Source organism: Pyrgilauda ruficollis, unplaced genomic scaffold (assembly GCF_017590135.1).
Source record: "Pyrgilauda ruficollis isolate IOZ18807 unplaced genomic scaffold, ASM1759013v1 scaffold181, whole genome shotgun sequence".
Classification (NCBI taxonomy): Eukaryota; Metazoa; Chordata; class Aves; order Passeriformes; family Passeridae; genus Pyrgilauda; species Pyrgilauda ruficollis.
In genome coordinates, this window is record NW_024517096.1 from 885,331 (window position 1) to 904,476 (window position 19,146).

At 60.5% G+C, this 19,146-nt stretch overlaps 1 protein-coding gene across 1 annotated transcript; it reads left to right on the forward strand.

Annotated features, from left to right (window-relative positions):
- Nucleotides 1-715: 715 nt before the first annotated feature.
- On the forward strand, nucleotides 716-18,021 carry SIGLEC1 (sialic acid binding Ig like lectin 1). Its single transcript, XM_041464620.1, has 22 exons — nucleotides 716-843; nucleotides 1,408-1,510; nucleotides 1,971-2,330; nucleotides 2,413-2,709; nucleotides 2,940-3,203; nucleotides 3,977-4,237; nucleotides 4,843-5,142; nucleotides 5,845-6,099; nucleotides 6,689-6,991; nucleotides 7,702-7,956; nucleotides 8,730-9,023; nucleotides 9,627-9,881; nucleotides 10,525-10,827; nucleotides 11,779-12,033; nucleotides 12,891-13,196; nucleotides 13,351-13,590; nucleotides 13,789-14,088; nucleotides 14,189-14,443; nucleotides 15,176-15,472; nucleotides 16,435-16,534; nucleotides 17,111-17,183; nucleotides 17,788-18,021. The coding sequence occupies exons 1-22, from the start codon at nucleotides 829-831 to the stop codon at nucleotides 17,803-17,805; spliced, it is 5,109 nt and encodes a 1,702-aa protein (XP_041320554.1). The 5' UTR covers nucleotides 716-828; the 3' UTR covers nucleotides 17,806-18,021.
- Nucleotides 18,022-19,146: the final 1,125 nt, after the last annotated feature.

Sequence of the window (19,146 nt, forward strand, 5' to 3'; positions counted from 1 at the left end):
CCAGGCTTGGAAGGGGTCACATCCAACCCTTATCCCAAGGAATGTTGTCCCACCACGCCGTGGTCCCTGTTTCTCTGGTTTTTGGGATGTGATGGAGCTGAAGGGTCCCACACTGGGAATGTCCCCTCTCCATGCTCATTCCTGTGCCAAAAGGTGACTTTTGAACTGCAGGGATAGGGGGGAGATTGGGAAAAAATTCCTCCCTCTGAGGGTGGGAAGGTTCTGGAATGGAATTCCCAGATTTGCTGTGGCTGCCCCATTCCTGGAAATGTCTAAGGCCAGGTTGGACAGGGTTTGGAGCCACGGGACAGCAGGAGATGCCTCTGCCCATGGGAATGAGATGAGATTTCCGCCCCTCCCATCCCAACTCATTCCTTAAATCCCATTTAGGGACACCAGGGACACCTCCCCCTCCCCAGGTCCCCCCCAAGCCCCAGCCCCACACCAAAAGCGTTTTCCTAGAAATCTTTTCAACCCTTGGAATTCCGAGCAGCAGGGCCCCACCACGGGCCACTGTCCCCGCTGGGTCCCCATCCCGAGGGATCCCCCAGGGGCCCTCAGGAATTGAAACCGGGAGAAACCCCGGAGAAGAAACGAAACTTGGCACCGGCACGAGTTGGGGGCTGGATCCCGGCTCTTCCTTCCTCTTCCGGCACGAATCCCGTGACAATTTGTGGCCTCACATCGTCCCCCCCTCCAAGCATCGACACCCAGGGGCCACCCCAGCCATTCTCTGTGCTCATAGTCTGGAAAAAAATCCTAAGTAAAGCTCTCCGGAGCGGGAAATCCAGCCCGAAATCCAAGGAGCAGCGAGGAAATTGGATACAGATGTGGGAAGAGGAGGTATCGGAGAAGGAGGGAATGGTGGAGAGGGAAAGGCTGGAGCGGGGGGCTGGGAGAGGCCTCGTTCCTCAGGGACAGACCCAGGAGTGCTCAGAGGAGGATCGGAGCTCACGGCAATCTGATCGCTGATTTCCGGGATATTGGGGAAAAGTTCAGGGTGAAATTATTCTGGTTTGTCACGGAACGATGAGGGGCGAAACTGAAAGGAATGTCAGGAGTCTGTCTGGAGCTGCAAAAAACCGTAAAATGTTTTAAATAATTCTCTGGGTTTGTTTTCCTCTTGGTTTCTTTTTCTTCTTCTTTTTCTTCTTCTTTTTCTTCCTCTTTTCCTCTTCCCCTCTTCCCCTCTTCCCCTCTTCCTGTTTTATTCCTTTCATTTTTTCTTTATTTTTCTTTTTCTTTCCCTTTTTCCTTCCTTCCTTCCTTCCTTCCTTCCTTCCTTCCTTCCTTCCTTCCCTTTTGTTTCCCCCCGTGTTGAGGACTGTTCTGATTCCAGCAGGATTTATCCCACAGGGATCCATCCCACCCATTCCAAGGTCCTCAGCCGCCTCCCCTTGTCCCCAGGGTCCCCTGTGCCGGCGTGACCCCGTGTCCCCCATGTCCCCCGGCAGTGCCACCATGCGCCTGCCCCGCTGCCTCGTGCTCCTGGCCAGCCTCGTCCCGCCAGGTATGGGGACAGTGACACCCTTGGGATTGTCCCCTGAGGGACTGGAGGCTGGGATTGGCCCCGGTGGGTGGGAGTAGAGCCAGGCAGGAATTTGGGGCATCCCAAGGCTGCTCCTGGGGGGATTTATCATGATCCCACACTCCTGACGGGCAGGGATGAGGTGACAAGGGGACAACCAGGCCATGGGAGCAAGGATAAGGCACTGGGGTAAAGAAATAAATTTGGGACCCCAGGATGTCTTTTTCCCCTTTTGCCCCATTATTTAGGCCCAAAAGATCCAGCTTTTCCTGGTTATCTCCCCCTTCTCCACCCCAAAACCTCCTCTTGGGGGGGGGGGGTTTATCCCAAATCCCATCTCCTCTCCCACCATCCCCATCAAGCACAGGTGACGTGTCCCCAGCGTGTCCTGGGGGAAGTGGGGACACTTCTGGCTCCCTGATCCTGATTTTCCCTGGCACAGCCCTCAGCTCCTGGGGGGTCTCCTACCCCGAGTCCCTGAAGGCCAGCGGGGGGTCCTGCCTGGTTGTCCCCTGCACCTTCAGCTACCCCGCGGATGTGACAACCGCCGACGGCATCGTGGCCATCTGGTACAAGGACTACGATGGCCAGAGGACGCTTGTGTTCCACTCCACCACACCCCAGGATGTGGATGCCCATTTTGGGGGTCGTGCCCAGCTCCTGGGGGACCCCAAGGCCCGGAATTGCACCCTGCTGCTGCGGGGGGTGACACCGGGGGACAGTGGCCTCTACAGGTTCCGCTTCGAAATCATCAACGGCGACCGCTGGTCGGCGTCGCGGGATGTGACCCTGAGCATTTCGGGTGGGTAAAACACCGACATTCCCAAAAAATTCCCTTCCTGCCCATTGCATGAGGTCATCCTGCCCTCTGCTCTCCATCGCAGAGGATCTGGAGCGTCCCAGTGTCACCGGCAGCGAGGAGCAGACCGAGGGACAAAGGTCCACCTTGGAGTGCTCCACGCCCTACTTTTGTCCCGGGGGCGACACCGTCCTGCGCTGGGAGGGCTACGACCCCCAGGTGTCCAACGTGTCCAGCCACGTCCAGCTGGACACCAGCGGGGTCAGCCACCAGGTGACCCTGGCCAGCTCCTTCACCTGGAAGGACCATTCCAAGAAGCTGCTCTGCGTGGTTTCCGACGGATCCAAGAGGGCGAGCGCAGAAGTGGTGCTGCGGGTCAGGCGTACGTGGGGCGGGGACAGGGGACACCTCTGTCACGGCCACCACGGCCACGTCCCCCTCCTGCCACCCTCTCCTTCCTGCAGCGTTTTCCTCCTGCTTCTCCCTCCCTTTCCTGCTCCCTGGCCACATCTGTCCCTTGGGTGCCACCTCCTGTCACGCACCTCCCCTTTTCCGTGCCCCAGGGTGGTGACAGCCCCCTGTGCCCACCACGTCCCTCTGTGTCCCCCACAGACTCCCCCAAGGACGCGCAGGTGTCGCTGAGCCCTTCCTCGGGGAACATCGGCGTGGGTGACACGGTGACCCTGAGCTGTGAGGTTGGCAGCAGCCACCCCCCGGTCTCGGGGTACCACTGGTACAAGGACGGGGTGGCCGTGGGCACCGAGCGGGTGCTGGCCCTGCAGGGCGTGCGCCGTGAGGACCACGGGCGGTACCACTGCGAGGCCCAGAACGCCCTCGGCACCGGGGTGTCACCTCCTGTCACCCTCCGCGTGTTCTGTAAGTGCCACGGGGCGGGACATGGCTGAGTGTCCCGCATTGGGGTGGCACGGACCGGGATGGAGGTGGCCGGTGCTGCTGGAGGTCTGGGAATTGGGGTGTCCGTGCAGGAGGAGGGTGGTGGCCCTGTTGTGCCACACCTGTGTCCCTTGTCTCGGTGATCCCAGAAAACAGGGAGGGATTTCCAGCCAAGGACAGGGAGCAGAGCTGGGAAGGGGTTGGGAGCTTGTGGAGATCCAGAGCCGTGGTGGGAAGGGACCTTAGGGATCATTCCCATCCCTGTGGGTGCAGGGCACTTCCCGCTATCCCAGGTGGATCCAGGCCATGTCCAGCCTGGCCTGGGGCACTTCCAGGGATCCAGGGATCCCAGCTTCTCCGGGAATTCCGGCCCAGCCCCTCCCCACCCCCACAGGAAGGGGGGAGGTTCCTCTTCCCACCAGATCCCACAGCAAAGACAAATCCCAGACTTCCCTGCCTGAGCTGGAATCCCACAGGAAGAATCTCCCCCAGATGGGTCCCTGTGCTCCCCCCAAAACCCCCCCAAGCCCACCCTGAGAGGTGACAGACCTTTCCCCACCCACCATGAGTCTGGCCCCCGGGGCTTTGCTCTAAAGCCAGCTGTCCCCAAGTGGTGGCAGGGGACAAGCCCACATATCCCCCGGCTCTGTTGTTGGGGCTTCCATCTTCTCCCAGGCTCTGGAATGGGGGATTTGGGGTGGGCATTCTGTTCTCCTGTCCCCAGGGCCATCCTGAACGTGTCCCTTCTCCCTCAGCCGCAGAGATCTCGGCCAGCCCCGCCGCCGTGGTGCGCGAGGGGACGGCCACCACCTTGTCCTGCGACGTCCCCGGGCGGGAGGGACATCCCGAGGAGCTGACCTACACCTGGTACAAGAACAGCGCGTGGCTCAAGGAAGGCCCGGCCCACACCCTCCTCTTCCCCGCGGTGGCCGCCGGTGACGCCGGCTACTACTCCTGCCAAGTGACCAACAGCCAGGGCAGTGACACGGCCCAGGCCATCAGCCTCAGCGTGACATGTGAGTGCCACCAGCTCCTGCCACATGGGGCTGTGTAAATCCCACAAAATCCAGGAAATCCCCCCAAAAGGTTCATGGCAAAGCCTCTTCCTGAGCACCCCGGGGGTAGGTGAGGGGGGTCAGCCCTGCTGGTTGGATTTTATGGGAATACAACAAATTTTGGCCGTGAGGCAGATGTGAAGGTGACATTAAGTGACATTTGGGACATGTCCATCGCAGCATCTCCCACTAATATCCTCCATTCCGTAAGATTTGGGGAGGTTTTTCATGGAGAATCCAGGGGGATGAGAACAGCTCAGGAGGTTTTCAGCGGGAAAATAACTCAGCCATGGGTTGGTTGTGACAATTTTGGGGTAAATCTGACCCGGTGACACACAGGACAAGCAGATGGTGACATCCAGGTTGGGTAGGGGATATTTCCCATCCCTGGAAGTGCCCAAAGCCAGGTTGGATGGAGCTTGGAGCCACCTGGGCTAGTAGAAGGTATCCCTGCCCATGGGACCAGCTGGGATTTAATGTCCCCTCCAACTCAAACCACTCTGGGATTTTCCCTGTGACCACACCACGAGGACATCCCGACCTCAGCATCCTCTCCCATCCCACAGATCCACCCCGAATTCCCACCCTCACGCTCTTCCAGGAGACCCAGGGTGGCCGGCTGGTCATCGTCCGCTGCACTGTGGACAGCCACCCTCCGGCCACCCTGGCCATCGACCGCGATGGCACCATGCTGGCCACCAGCGGGGCGCAGGTGGCCCTGGGCCAGCGGCTCGGTGTCACCGCCTCCCACAATTCCCTGCGGCTGGAAATCCGGGATGCAGGACCCCGGGACAGCGGGAAGTACCGCTGCACCGCCAGAAACGTCCACGGCAACGCCAGTGCCACCAAGGTCCTGGTGACCCGCGGTGAGTCCCGGGGTGACGCCGCTGCTCCTGGGTTTGGGGTGAGGGTGAACCCCCAAAATTGGGGGGACACGCAGCCCACAGAGCTGGGGGGGCCCTGTGGTGGCACTGGGGGACATCGGTGTCCTGGGGGCCCCCTCCTCAGCAGGGTCAGAGCTGCTTCTGGAGCTGGAGAGGCTCCCGGGTTTTGTTTCACAAAATACCAAAAATTAGTAAATTTATCCACATTTTTCTGCCCCATCTATCCCCACCAGTCACTGTCCCCTACTCCCCGAGTCTGGATAATTTGGGGTGACAGAGGCAGCAGAAGGAGAGAAAAGTCCCCCAAACCCATGTCCAAGAGGAACATCCTTTAGGATCCCAAAAAGCCCAAAAGAGACTTCAAGGCCCGATTCCAGAGAAAACAAACCCGGATTTGGGTGTCCCAGTGGGGAGCTGGAAGTCAGGCAAGGCCCAGCCAGCAGGAAGAGGGGACAGGGTCTGTCCTGGGAAAAAGTCACCTGGATGAACTTGGCACTTGGGAAAAGCGGGAAAGGGTCAGGAAAGGCCCCATTGGCCTGTGCGGTGTCCCCAGGGAATGTCACCCCCCAAAGACCCACGGTGAGGGAGGGGATTCAGGGAAGCCCAACAGGGAATTGTAGCTGGATGGATCCATGGGAAGGATTTCCCTCCTTCCCTGAAATCCTTCTCCCACCCCTCGTCCAGCTGCAGGGCTCCTGATCCAGCCCTCGGCAGAGGTGACAGAGGGGACCGCGGTCACCCTGACCTGCGTGGGGACAGGGGACACGGCGGAGGAGCCGCTCTACACCTGGTACAGGAACGGCCGGAGGCTCCAGGAGAGCTCGTTCCCGACCTTGGAATTCCCGTCCATCCGCGGGGACGACGCCGGCGCCTTCCAGTGCCAGGTCCAGAGCAGGAACGGCAGCGACACGTCAGAGGCTGTCCCGCTCCGAGTGTTCTGTGAGTGTCCCGTGGGAATTCCAAAGGGTCCTGGGGCTGAGCAGGGGGTGGTCCCACCCTGAGGTTTCCCCCATCCCCACCAGCCACGGCCAAGGAGTTCTTGGGCGGGAATGTGGGGAGGATGAAAAATTCCCTTTGGCGAGTAAATCTGGGAGTTTTGGGGAGGAGGAATTTGGAGAATTCCTACCTTCCCAAGAATTTTAAGAACAGTAAATGGTCGTAGAACCACGAATGGTTTGGGCTTGGGGGTCCTCAAAACCCATCTCGTTCTGACCCCTCTGCCATGGGCACCCCTAGACCAGGCCCAACCTGGATGTCCAAGAGTTCCTCAGGCAGCCGTGGGAGCATCAATCCCTTGGATTCTGAGGGTTTTCCCAATGCATCCAGTGGCGTTTTGTCCCTGGATTGGGTTGAGAGGGACCTCAAAGCCCTTCTCATTCCAGCCCCTCTCCCCTTGGCAGGGACACCTCCCACTGCCCCAGATTATTCCAAGCCCCATCCGACCTGGATGATCAGGCAGTGCTGGAAGCATCAACCCCTTGGATTCCAGGAGTTTTCCCAGCCTCATGGATCTAGTTTTCCCCCATAGACCCCCCGAGGCAGCCGGTGCTGAGCTCGTTCCTGCAGAGCCAGGGCGGGCGCCTGGGCATCATCCAGTGCTCCGTAGAGAGCGATCCCGAGTCCAGCCTCACCCTCCGGAGAGGGGACGAGGCCATCGCCTGCACCCAGGGCTGTCCCCAAGCCACCAGCCCCAGGGTCCACGTCACCAGGTCCTACAACAGCCTGAAGGTGGAAATCCAGGATGTGGTGGTGGAGGATGAGGGGATTTACATGTGCCAGGCTGGGAATTCCCAAGGAAGCGCCAGCGCCACTGTGGATTTCAAGGCTGACAGTGAGTGGGGACAGGGGACAGGATTGTGGCATCTGGGAATGTTCTGAGAGAGGGGAGCATGGGAAGGGAATGCTGGGGAAGGAGGCAGGCTCAGGAGATGGTGGCAGGAGGGGCAGAAGTGTCACATGGAAATGCCACGTGTCTACGAAACCCAGACATGGAAATGTCACATGGAAATGCCACATGGAAATGTCACATGTCCATGAAATCCAGACATGGAAACGCCACATGGAAATGCCACATGGAAATGCCACATGTCCATGAAATCCAGACATGGAAACGCCACATGGAAATGTCACATGTCCATGAAATCCAGACATGGAAATGCCAAACGCCACATGGAAATGTCACATGTCCATGAAATCCAGACATGGAAATGCCACGTGTCCATGAAATCCAGACGTGGAAACTCCACATGGAAATGCCACGTGGAAATTTCACATGTCCATGATATTCAGACATGGTGGCTCCCCCATGACATTCCAGCCCCTGGAGGGGATTCCCTGGCTCTGTGTGACAGGAACACCGAGTAAATGTGGCCAAGGGATGTCCCTGGGCTGGTGGCACTGCCAGGCTCAGAGCTGTCCCCACCATGGCACTGTGGGATCAGCAGGAATTTGCCCCCTGGGGTAGCCACGCTGTCCTTTGGGTGGCTTTGGCGGGTTGTCACCCCACCATTGACACCAGACCATCTTTCCTCCTGCCCACAGCTGCCAATGTCACAGTGTCCCCATCCCCCCGCGTGCTGGAGGGTGACAATGCCACCCTCACCTGCCACCTGAGCAGCGGCTCCACGGCTGTCCCCAACATCACCTGGTACCACGACGGGCAGCAGATCTCCACGGGCTCGGCCACCTCGCTGGTGCTGCAGCCGGTGGTCAGCAGGGACGCCGGGCTCTACCGGTGCCGGGCCAGCACCGCCGCTGGCAGCCGGAGCTCTCCCGACGTCCTCCTGGATGTGCTGTGTGCGTCCCTTTCCCTTCTCTTCCCCTTCTTCCCTTTTCACTTTTCCTTTCAATTTCCCCTTTTCCCTTCTCCCTTCCCTTCTGTTTCCCTTTCACTTCCCATTCTCTTCCCCTTTTCCCCTTTTCCTTTCAATTTCCCCTTTTTCCTTTTCCTTTCCCTTTTGTGTTTCCTTTCCCATTCCCTTTCCTTTCACCATCCCCTACTGTTTCCTTTTTCCTTTATCCTTTTTTTTCTTTTTCCTTTTCCCTTTTTTCTTTTTCTTCTTTCCTTTTTCCTCTTTCTTTTTTCCTCTCCCCTTCTCTTTCCTTTGCCTTTTCCGTTTTCCCTTCTCCTTCCTTTTCCCTTTTCCCTTTTCCCTTTTCCTTTTTCCCCTTTCCCTTTTCCCTTTTCCCTTTTCCCTTTTCCCCTTTCCCTTTTCCCTTTTCCCTTTTCCCTTTTCCTTCCTTTTCCCTTTTCTCTTTTCCCTTTTCCCTTCTCCCTTCTCCTTCCTTTTCCCTTTTCCCTTTCCCTTTCCCCTTTCGCTTTTCCCCTTTCCCCTTTCCCTTTTCCCTTTTCCTTTTTCCCTTTTCCCTGTTCCCTTTTCCCTGTTCCCTTCCCCTTTTCCCTTCTCCTTCCTTTTCCCTTTCCCCTTCCCCTTTCCCCTTCTAGTGCCTTTTCCCTTTTCCCTTTCCCTTTTCCCTTTTCTCTTTCCCAGAACCCCAGAGCAGTGACCCCTCCCCAGGACCCCTCTCCCCATGGGGTTCCCAGCCTCTCATCCCATTCCCCCTCGCAGACCCCCCTCGGGACCCTCTCCTGACGGCTTTCCTGGAGGCCGGGCAGGGCTCCCTGGCCATCTTCCAGTGCTCCGTGGCCAGCAACCCCCCGGCCCAGCTGGCCCTGCTCCGTGACCAGGAGCTGGTGGCCACCAGCGCCGGCGGGAGCAGCCCGCGGGTCACCGTCTCCGCTGTCCCCAACTCGCTGCGAGTGGAGATCCGGGAGGTGACACCGGCCGATGATGGCAGCTACCGGTGCACGGCCACCAACGCGCACGGCTCCGCGGAGCGACGGCTCTACCTGCGCGTGCAAGGTGGGGAGCCTGGGATTTGGGATCAGAGCGGCCCATCCCATGGGAATGACCTCATGTCTACACACCAAATGCCACCAGATCCCTCCCAGCGCCACCAGATCCCTCCCAGGGACTGGAGCAGCCCATCCCATTGGGAATGACCATGTGTCTGCACTCCCAGTGCCACCAGATCCCTCCCGGGGACTGGAGCAGCCCATCCCATGGGAATGACCATGTGTCTGTGCTCCCAGTGCCACCAGATCTCTCCCAGTGCCACCAGGTCCCACCCAGGCATCAGAGGGGTCCATCCCATGGGAATGACCTCATGTCTACACTCCAAATGCCACCAGATCCCTCCAAGTGCCACCAGATCCCTCCCAGTGCCACCAGATCCCCCCCAGTGCCACGCCCTACACATATCCCAACACCTCAGCCCTTGGCATCTCCAGGAGGAGCTGGGGACACCCTAAGGGGACAGGGAGCACCAATATCACATCAGAGCTGTTCCAAATCCTTGGACAGAGTGGGAATATCGCACCCCACAAGCTTTGGAAGTGACAAGGGGACACCGGCAGTGCTGAGCTCTGCCCTGTCCCCTCTGAGCTGGCACTGTCCCTGCTCCAGCCACCCGAGTCCTGATCTCACCGTCCTCGGAGGTGCTGGAAGGTGACAACGTGTCCCTGATGTGCCAGGTGGCCGGAGAGCCACAGGGTGACACCGTCTACTCCTGGTACAAGGACAGCAGGTGGCTCCAGGAGGGTCCTGACAGTGTCCTCGTGCTGTCCCGTGTCACCAGCGCTGCCACCGGGTTCTATCACTGCCGGGCCCGGGGCTCCGCGGGGACCAGCGCGTCCCCCGCTGTCACCTTGCACGTCTGCTGTGAGTGGGACCTGCCAGGGGACTGGGGGGATGGGATGGGATGGGATGGGATGGGATGGGATGGGATGGGATGGGATGGGATGGGATGGGATGGGATGGGAGGGATGGATGGAGTGGGATGGGATGGGATGGGAGGGGAGGGGATGGGATGGGATGGGATGGGAGGGATGGATGGAACAGAATTGAGATGGGAAGAATTGGGATGATTTGGGATGAAATGGAATTGGCATGAAATGGGGTGGGATAAAATGAGATGGGGAGGAAATGCAATGGGATGGAATGGATGGGATGGAACTGGGATGAGACAGGATAAGAGAAAATGAGATGGGGATGGCATGGGACCAGTGGAATGGCACCAATGGGATGGTGCCATTGGGATGGGATTATACCACTGGAACGATGACACTGGGATGGTGCCAACAGGATGGTACCACTGGAATGGTGCCACTGGAATGGCACCTCTGGAATCATGCTGAGATGGGATGGTACCATGGAATGGTGCCACTGGAATGGTGCCACTGGAATGGCACTGATGGGACGGCACTGGTGGGATGGCACTGATGGGATGTCACCACGCTGGCACCTCTCTGGGTCCCGGGGGTCTCTGGGTGCATCCTCGGGTCTCTCCCACCCTCCCGGGCAGACCCCCCGCGGATGCCGGTGCTCAGCACCTTCCTGGAGCCTCCGTCGGGCCAGCGCGGGATCCTGGAGTGCTCCGTGGACAGCTCCCCGCCGGCACAGCTGGCCCTCTTCAAGGACGGGGCCCTGGTGGCCTCCACGGCGCTGTCACCGCCTGTCCCCCAGCCACGGCTCAGTGTCACCTCGGCCACCAACGCGCTGCGTGTGCGCGTGCACCCTGTGCTGCTGCAGGACGAGGGCGAGTACCGGTGCGTGGCCACCAACGCCCACGGCAACGCCAGCACCGCCGGGAACTTCTCCGGAGGCGGTGAGTCACTGGGGATGGGATCCATGGCATCCATGGGATGGGATGGGATGGGATGGGCTGGGATCCATGGCATGGGATCCATGGGAGGGGATGGGATGGGATGGGATGGGATGGGATGGGATCCATGGGAACCATGGGACCCATGGGATGGGATAGGATGGGATGGGATCCGTGGGATGGGATCCATGGGATGGGATCCATGGGATGGGATAGGAATGGGAATGGGAATGGGAATGGGAATAGGGTGGGAAGGGGATGGAGAGCTGCAGGCAGCCGACAGAGTGATGGGATTGGGGTTATGGTGATGAGGTGAAGGGATGGGAATGGGGGAGTGAGTGTGGAGAGCAACTGGAATAGGATGGACAGGATGAAAACGGAGAAAAAAAACCGGGGAGAATCCATGTTTATGGGGATGGAGGTATTCCCAGAGAGCTGCAGGTGTCCTGGGAGTGTGGCAAAGGGACAGGGCTCTGCTTGGATGTGATTCCAAGGGCTGGCATCCATCCAAGGCACTGCCCTGCTGGCATCACCCCAGGAACCATGGAATCAGGGAATCATGGAATGGTTTGGGTTGGGAGAGATCTTAAATCCCCTCTCATCCCACCCCTGCCATGGGGCAGGGACACCTTCCACTATCCCAGGCTGCTCCAAGCCCCATCCAGCCTGACCTTGGACACTGCCAGGGATGGAGCATCCCAAACAAATCCATGGGAACACCATGGGAATGGTGTCACCTGTGGGTTGTGGTGGCCGTTCCCTCTTTTTACTGCCCTGCAAATCCCTGACTTTTCCCACTCTGGAAAGCGAGCGATCCCCACTTTTTCCTGGAAAGTGAGGGATCCCCGCTTTTTCTTGGAAATTGAAGGACCCCCACTTTTTCCTGGAAAGTGAGGGACCACCACTTTTTCCTGGAAATTGAGGGATCACCATTTTTCCTCCCTTCCCGTGCAGCCGCCCGGGTCTGGATCTGGCCGTCCCCAGACGTGCGGGAAGGGGACACTGCCACCCTCACCTGCGCGGTGGCAGCAGGGGACCAGGACGTGCTGAGCTACACCTGGTACCGGAACCAGGTGTGGCTGGGCACCGGCTCTTCCCAAAATCTCACCTTCCCTGGGGTCACCGCCTCCGACGCCGGCTCCTACCAGTGCTCCGTACGGACCCCGGCCCGGAACCACAGTGCCACCCCTGCCACCCTCAACGTCCTCTGTGAGTCCCCAAGGGCAGCTTCGTGTCACTTGGTGTCACTTGGTGTCACCCCTCGGTCGGTCCCCCTGGCTGGAGTGATGGGGCAGTAAAGCCTGGTTTAATCTGGCGGGATTAATTAATTAGGGGAGCTCAAAAAATGTATTCCAGAGGATAATTAAGCTAAGCTTTACACCCCAGACCTGCGCAAAGACCCTGAAACCGTCTCCAAATTTCCTTGTGCTCCACACCAAACCCAGCAGGAAAGTCCTTGGCTTTAATGCTGGATTAAGGACTTTTTTTTGTCCCTGACTGGGAAAATTAAAACCAGATTTTTCTTAAAAAAAAAAAAAAAAAAAAGGAAAAAAATGTGGTTGCGAGTCAGAACGTGAGAATTTTTTTCCCCCTTTTTAATGAGAAAAAGATGGTGTTAATTTATAAATCTTCCCGATGAATGTGGGACGGAGGCTCTGGAGCATGGGGAATCCCTGGCATGAAGGCTTGGAGCAGCAGGAAAAGCTGAGGGAGCTGGGAAGGGGCTCAGCCTGGAGAAAAGGGGGATCAGGGGGACCCTGTGGCTCTGCACAGCTCCTGCCAGGAGGGGACAGCCGGGGGGGGGTCAGGAACAGGGACAGGACAAAGGGACACTGCCCAAAGCTGTGCCAGGGGAGGTTTTGGTTGGATATTGGGAATTTTGGAATTTTCCCTCCTGGAAAGCGCAGCAGTGGAGTTCCATCCTCGGGATGTGGCGCCTGGGGATGCCCTCAGCGGTGGCCTGGGGCAGCTCTGGGGGGACACTTGGACTCGAGGAGCTCAGAGGGCTTTCCCAACCCAACCAATTCCACGATTATCCCATTCTCCACGTTTTTCCCTCCTCGCAGACCCCCCCAGGAACCTGCGGCTGCAATCCTTCGTGGAGAGCAGCCAGGGCACGGCCACCATCCTGCTGTGCGCCGTGGACAGCCACCCCCCGGCCCAGCTCACCCTGCTCAGGGGGGGACACCCGGTGGCCTCCAGCCCCCCCAGAGGAGGCGACAGCCCCCGGCAGAGCATCCGCGTGTCCTCCTCTCCCAACGCGCTGCGCTTGGAATTCCGGGAGGCCTCCGAGGAGGATGAGGGTGAATACGAGTGCCAGGCACGGAGCGCCCTCGGCGACAGCCACGCGTCCCTCACGCTGCGGGTGCAAGGTGAGGAGGGGGACAAGGCCTTGGGGACACTGCCAGGGGGGCGTTGAAGGGTGCAGGATTGGGGGCACCCAGTTTTGGAGGAGCTGGAGGTTGGGAACGCAAATCTGGGGCTTCAAAGGGAAAGCGTGACCAAAATCCTCTCCGCTCCCCGCAGCCACCAGGGTGCTGGTGCGTCCCTCGGCCGAGGTGGCGGAGGGGACAGAGGTGACGCTGACGTGCCAGGCCCCCCACGCACAGCCGGGGACCCTCTACACGTGGTTCAAGAACGGGCGGTGGGTGACAGAGGGACCCGAGCCCTCGCTGGCGCTCCGTGGCCACCGCTCCGACGCGGGGCTCTACGGCTGCCGGGCGGGCCGGGGGCCCCGCGCCCCCCCCGTGACCCTCGCCGTGCTCTGTGAGTGGGGGGCGACATCTCCCGGGGGGCGGGAGGGGACAGCAGGACACGCCACCCCCGCGGGGACATCGCTGCCCGGTCTGTGTCGCCACCCCGCGACACGCGGCCACAGCGCGGCCCCTGCTCGGGGGTGACCTCCCCCCGCCCCTTGCGGCCCGGCGGGGTGTGGGGGGACACTCGCTGTCCTTGTCGCCGCAGATGCCCCGCAGGAGCCCAGCTTCGCGGCGCTGGTGGAGCCCCGCGGGGGGCGGCAGGCGGTGCTGCTCTGCTCGGCCGATGGTGTCCCCCCGCCGGACATCGCCGTGAGCAGGGGACAGGGCCACCCACCCCTGGCCACCAGCCAGGGCCCCTCCGACCCCCGCTTCGAGGTCCGGGCCACCCCCACGTCGCTGCGGGTGGGGATGGCGGGGCTGGAGCCCGGGGACGCGGGGCTCTACCTGTGCTCGGCCACCAACAGCCGCGGCTCGGCCACCGCGTCCCTGCGGCTGCAGGTGCCAGGTGAGGTGTCCCCGTGTCCTCAAGTCCCCAAGGTGAGGGGCTGTCCCAGCGCTCTGGGAGCTCCCCGGCCATTCCTGGTGTCCCCACTGTCCCCCCTCAGGGGTCACGCTGACGGTGGAGCCCTCGCAGGAAGTCCCCGAGGGCACCAGGGCCACCATGAGCTGCTCGGCCACCGCCTGGGGGGACAAAGGTGTCAACTACACGTGGTACCGCGACGGGCGGTGGCTTTGGGAGGGACCGTCCGGCTCCTTCGTCCTCAGCCGCGTGTCCAGCGCCGACGCCGGCTCCTACCAGTGCCAGGCCAGCGGGACATGGGGCACGGCCACCTCTGTCCCCCTCAGCCTCAGTGTCCTCTGTGAGTGTCCCCAGCGCCACCAGGCACGCTCCAAAGCGTGTCCCCAGCCCCTGTCGCTGGTGTCACCACCGCAAGGGCAAGGGGAGTTTCCTCCTCTTCCCCTTCCTGCCCTGCTCTTCTCCCTTTGGGGATTTTGGGGGTTTTTTAAAAGGCAGGTTTGGGGCCAAAATGCTGCAGAAGTGAGGAATTTTCTGGTTGGGTGTGGAATGAGGGGCTGGGGAACATGGGAAGCCACCAGGGCAGGGATGGATGGGGTGGGGATGATCCAGGATGGAGAAGGGATGAGTTAAGAAGCTCTTGGTGGCCTTGGGAAGGGGATTTTGGGTTTTTTTTTTAGGATTGGTCCTTCAGAAGTTGGATTTGGAGCCAAAAGGCTCCAACCTGAGGGGTTCTCCAGCAGGAGGTGGGAGCAAAGGGCTGGAGAGGGTGTGATGATCATCCAGGAGGAGGGATGCGTTAGGAAGCTTTTGGGAAAGGGATTTGGGTATTTTTTTGTTAGGATTACCCCCTCAAAAATCAGATTTGGAGCCTGGGAGCTCCAAGTCAGGAAGATTCCCCAGCTTTGGGGTGGCAAGCCAAGGACTGGAGAGGGTTTGAACAATCCCCCAGCACCGGGATGAGCGGGGTGGGACAAATCCAGGGCCACTTTAACCCACTTCTGGTGGCCAGCCAGGCCTGGCTGGGGGCTGTCCCACCCCGTGTGCCACTGCCACCCTCGCTGTCCCCTCACAGACCCCCCTCGGGCCGTCTCGGTGAGCACCTTCCTGGAGAACCAGCACGGGCGCGGGGCCATCGTGCTGTGCACGGCCCAGAGCCACCCGCCCGCCTCGCTGGCCCTGCACCACCAGGGCCACCTCCTGGCCACCAGCCTGTCCCCTGCTGCCACCCCGGGGGTCCGGGCCACCCCCTCGCACAACGCCCTGCGCGTGGAGCTGGCGGCCGTGGGGACAGGGGCTGGGGGACGCTACGTCTGCGTGGCCACCAACGCCCTGGGCAACGCCACGGCCAGCGCCGACTTCGATGTCCACAGTGAGTGGGGCCGGAGCCTCCGCGGGGACTGGAAATCCTAAAAAAATCCATAAATGGGGACATGGAAATCCTAAAAACTCCCCTAAATGGCGACTGGAAATCCTAAACGAATTCCCTAAATGGGGACTGGGAATCCTAAAAACTCCCCTAAATGGGGACTCGAAATCCTAAAAAAATCCCCTAAACGGGGACATGGAAATCCTAAAAAATCCCTAAATGGGGACATGGAAATCCTAAAAACTCCCCTAAATGGCAACTGGAAATCCTAAAAAAATACCCTAAATGGGGACTGGAAATCCTAAAAAAATTCCCTAAATGGGAACTGGAAATCCTAAAAAAATCCCCTAAACGGGAACTGGAAATCCTAAAAATCCACTAAATGGGGACTCGAAATCCTAAAAAAATCCCCTAAATGGGGACATGGAAATCCTAAAAAATCCCCTAAATGTGGACTGGAAATTCTAAAAAAATCCCCTAAATGGGAACTGGAAATCCTAAAAAATCCCCTAAACAGGACCTGGAAATCCTAAAAAAATCCCCTAAACGGGAACTGGAAATCCTAAGAAAATCCCCTAAATGGGGACATGGAAATCTTTAAAAAATCCTCTAAATGGGAACTGGAAATCCTAAAAAAATCCCCTAAATGGGGACTGGAAATCCTAAGAAAATCCCTGGAATGGGAAATGGAATGGGACAATGGAATGGGGTCAAAGGGCAACATATGATTGTGGCACTTGTGGCTGTGTTGGGGACACCTCCTGTCCGTGGTCGGGTGGCCTTTAGGAAGGGGACAGTGGCAGCCAGGAGCAGCAATTGTCCCCACCTGTGACTTCCCCCCATGTGTGTCTTCACCCCAAATGCTGCCTGTCCCCCACTTTGTCACCCCAGTGTCCCCTTCACGGCTCTTGGGGCGCCCCGAGGCCGGGGGGTGCCGGTGGCACTGACCCCAGCTCTGTCCCCAGCTCTCAGCCACCTGCGGATCTTCCGGGTCCTGTCCGGGCTGCTCTTGGCCGCCGTGGCCATCGCCATCGTGGCCCTGCTGGCCGTGAAGGTGTGGCCCAGGTGACGTCATGGATGGGGCGGGGTGGGGGGACAGGGACAGCGGGGTGGCACAGGGACCAGGGGGTCAAGGGACAGGGACCCTGGGATGGGGGGACAGAGACCCCAGGGTGGCACAGGGACCCTGGGATCAGGGGACAGGGACCCTGGCATTGGGACAAGGGCCTTGGGGTAGGGACAGGGACCCCCAGGTGGTGGGAGGACAGGGACCCCAATGTCATGAAAAGGACCCCCAGGGTGGGGGAACAAGGACACCAGGGTGGCACAGGAACTTTGGCATGAGGACAGGGACCCTGGGTGTGGGGACAGGGACCCCAGGATCAGGGGACAGGGACACCGGGGTGGGACAGGAACTCTGGGATGGGAGGACAGAAACCCCGGGGGTGGGACAGTGACCCTGGCCTGGTGACAATGCCCTGGGAGTGGTGGGACAGTGACCCTGGCACGGTGACAAGGACCCCAGGGTGGTGGGACAGTGACCCTGGCACAGTGACAAGGACCCCGGGGGTGGTAGGACAGTGACCCTGGAATGGTGACAAGGACCCCAGGGTGGTGGCAGCTCCCTGTGCTCCCTGCCAGGATCAGGACGTTCCGGAGCTGGTCCCGTGCCGAGGACACCCTGGAGCTGAGGAGCAAACAGGACCTGCCACAGGTGGGGACAGCCCTGGGGACAGCCCTGGGACATCAGTGGGGACAGCATTGGGGACATCCCAGGGGACAGCCCTGGGGTCCCCTGAGCTCTCAGGGGGTCCTTCCAGGAACCCCCAGTGTGGGAATGGGATGTGGATCCGGGATCCAGCCCGGCCTGGCAGCCCCGTGGTGCCACCACCGCCGTGGCTGTCACTGTCACAGGGACATGTGGGGACCCAAAATCCCCATGCCGGCCTCATTCTGGAGGGGCTCCATGGCACAGAGGGATGGCAACCCCGCTCTGGATGTCCTATGTCCCCATGAAGTGTCCCCAGACACGGAGAGGGTGTCCCCAGCCAAGGTCAGGGTGTCCCCAGCCAAGGACAGAATGTCCCCAACCATGGGTAGGGTGTCCCCAGCCAAGGGCAGGGTGTCCCCAGCCAAGGACAGAATGTCCCCAACCATGGGTAGGGTGTCCCCAGACAAGGACAGGATGTCCCCAGCCCTGGATAGGGTGTCTCCAGCCATGGTCGGGATGTCCCCAACCATGGACAGGGTGTCCCCAGTCACAAGCATTGTCCCCAGCCCTGGACAGGGTGTCCCCAGCCACTGCCAACCTTTTCCAGATGGACGGAGCATCTTGACCCGGTGGCCCTGGGACCCCAGGCCAGCTGTGGCCGCTGGAATTTCCCGATCCTGGCTGGACCCAGGGACTCCCCCGGGGATCCCCCAGCCCCATTCCAGCCCCTCGTCCCTTCCCGAAGGATCCTTGTCACTGCCACACGTGCCAGGCGCCGGTGACACCTCCGGGCTGGGAACCCCCGGGACAAGAATAAAATCCAACCTCCCGGTGCTGGGAACGCCCTGTTTGTCACCACCTGTCCCTTTTCCCTGCCATCCGAGGGGGACACTGGGGTCCCCAAGCCACCCGTGTCCCCTCGGTGCCTGGGATGAGGGGATCTGGGGCTGGGGACTCTGCTTGCTGGTGGCAGCTGGGTGGTGTCCCCTCCGGCCGTGTCCCCTCCGGCCGTGTCCCCGCTGCCATTAGATGTCACTCTGCGGCCACCTCGCCACCGGACCTGGCCTCGGCTGCGGGGATGGGGCTTTGGGATGCGGAGCTGGAGCTTCCCGGGAATGGGGGGCTTTGGGATCGGGAAAGGGGGGCTTTGGGATCGGGAATGGGGGGGCTTTGGGATCGGGAATGGGGGGCTTTGGGATCGGAAATGGGGGCTTTGGGATCGGGAATGGGGGGCTTTGGGATCGGGGGCTCCCGTGGGTTTTAATCCCCCCCTCTGCGCCCGTTCCCCTGCCAGAGCAGGGTGCTGGGCTGTCCCCATCCGTGGGGACACTGTTCTTGTCCCTGTCCGTGTCCCCATCCCTGTCCCCAGTCCTGTGCCCGGGACAGCCCTGGTCCCTGTCCCCATCCCCATTTCCATTTCCAGACCCACGCGCCACCTCCAGCCCCATCCCTGTCACTGTTCTTGTCCCTGTCCGTGTCCCCATCGCTGTCCCCAGTCCTGCCCTCATCCCTGTCCCCATTTCTCTCCTCGTCCCTACCTCTGTCCCCATCCTTGTCCCCATCCCTGTCCCCATCCCTGTCCCCACCTGTGTCCCCATCCCTGTCCCCACTCCGTCCCCTACCCACGCCCAGCAGGGTGGTGGCAGGGTCACGAGCGGGGTGGCAGGGCCGTGACAGCTCGCTGGCGGGGTGGTGACAGCGCGGAGGCGACAGGGCGGTGTCACCAACCCTCCCCCCCGCGCCAGCGCCGCCTCCTCCCCGCCATCCCCCGAGCACCGAGGGCAGCGGGGTCAGACTTTGTCACCTGCGTCCGGCTGGTGACAAAGGTGACCCGGCCGCTCGCTCCCTCGGGCTGGCGGTCACCTTTCCAAGGACCCTCCGCTCCGGAGCCACCGCCCCCAGCGCCACCACCCCCAGTGCCACCACCCCCAGTGCCACCACCCCGCGTCCTCCTCGGCCACCTGCG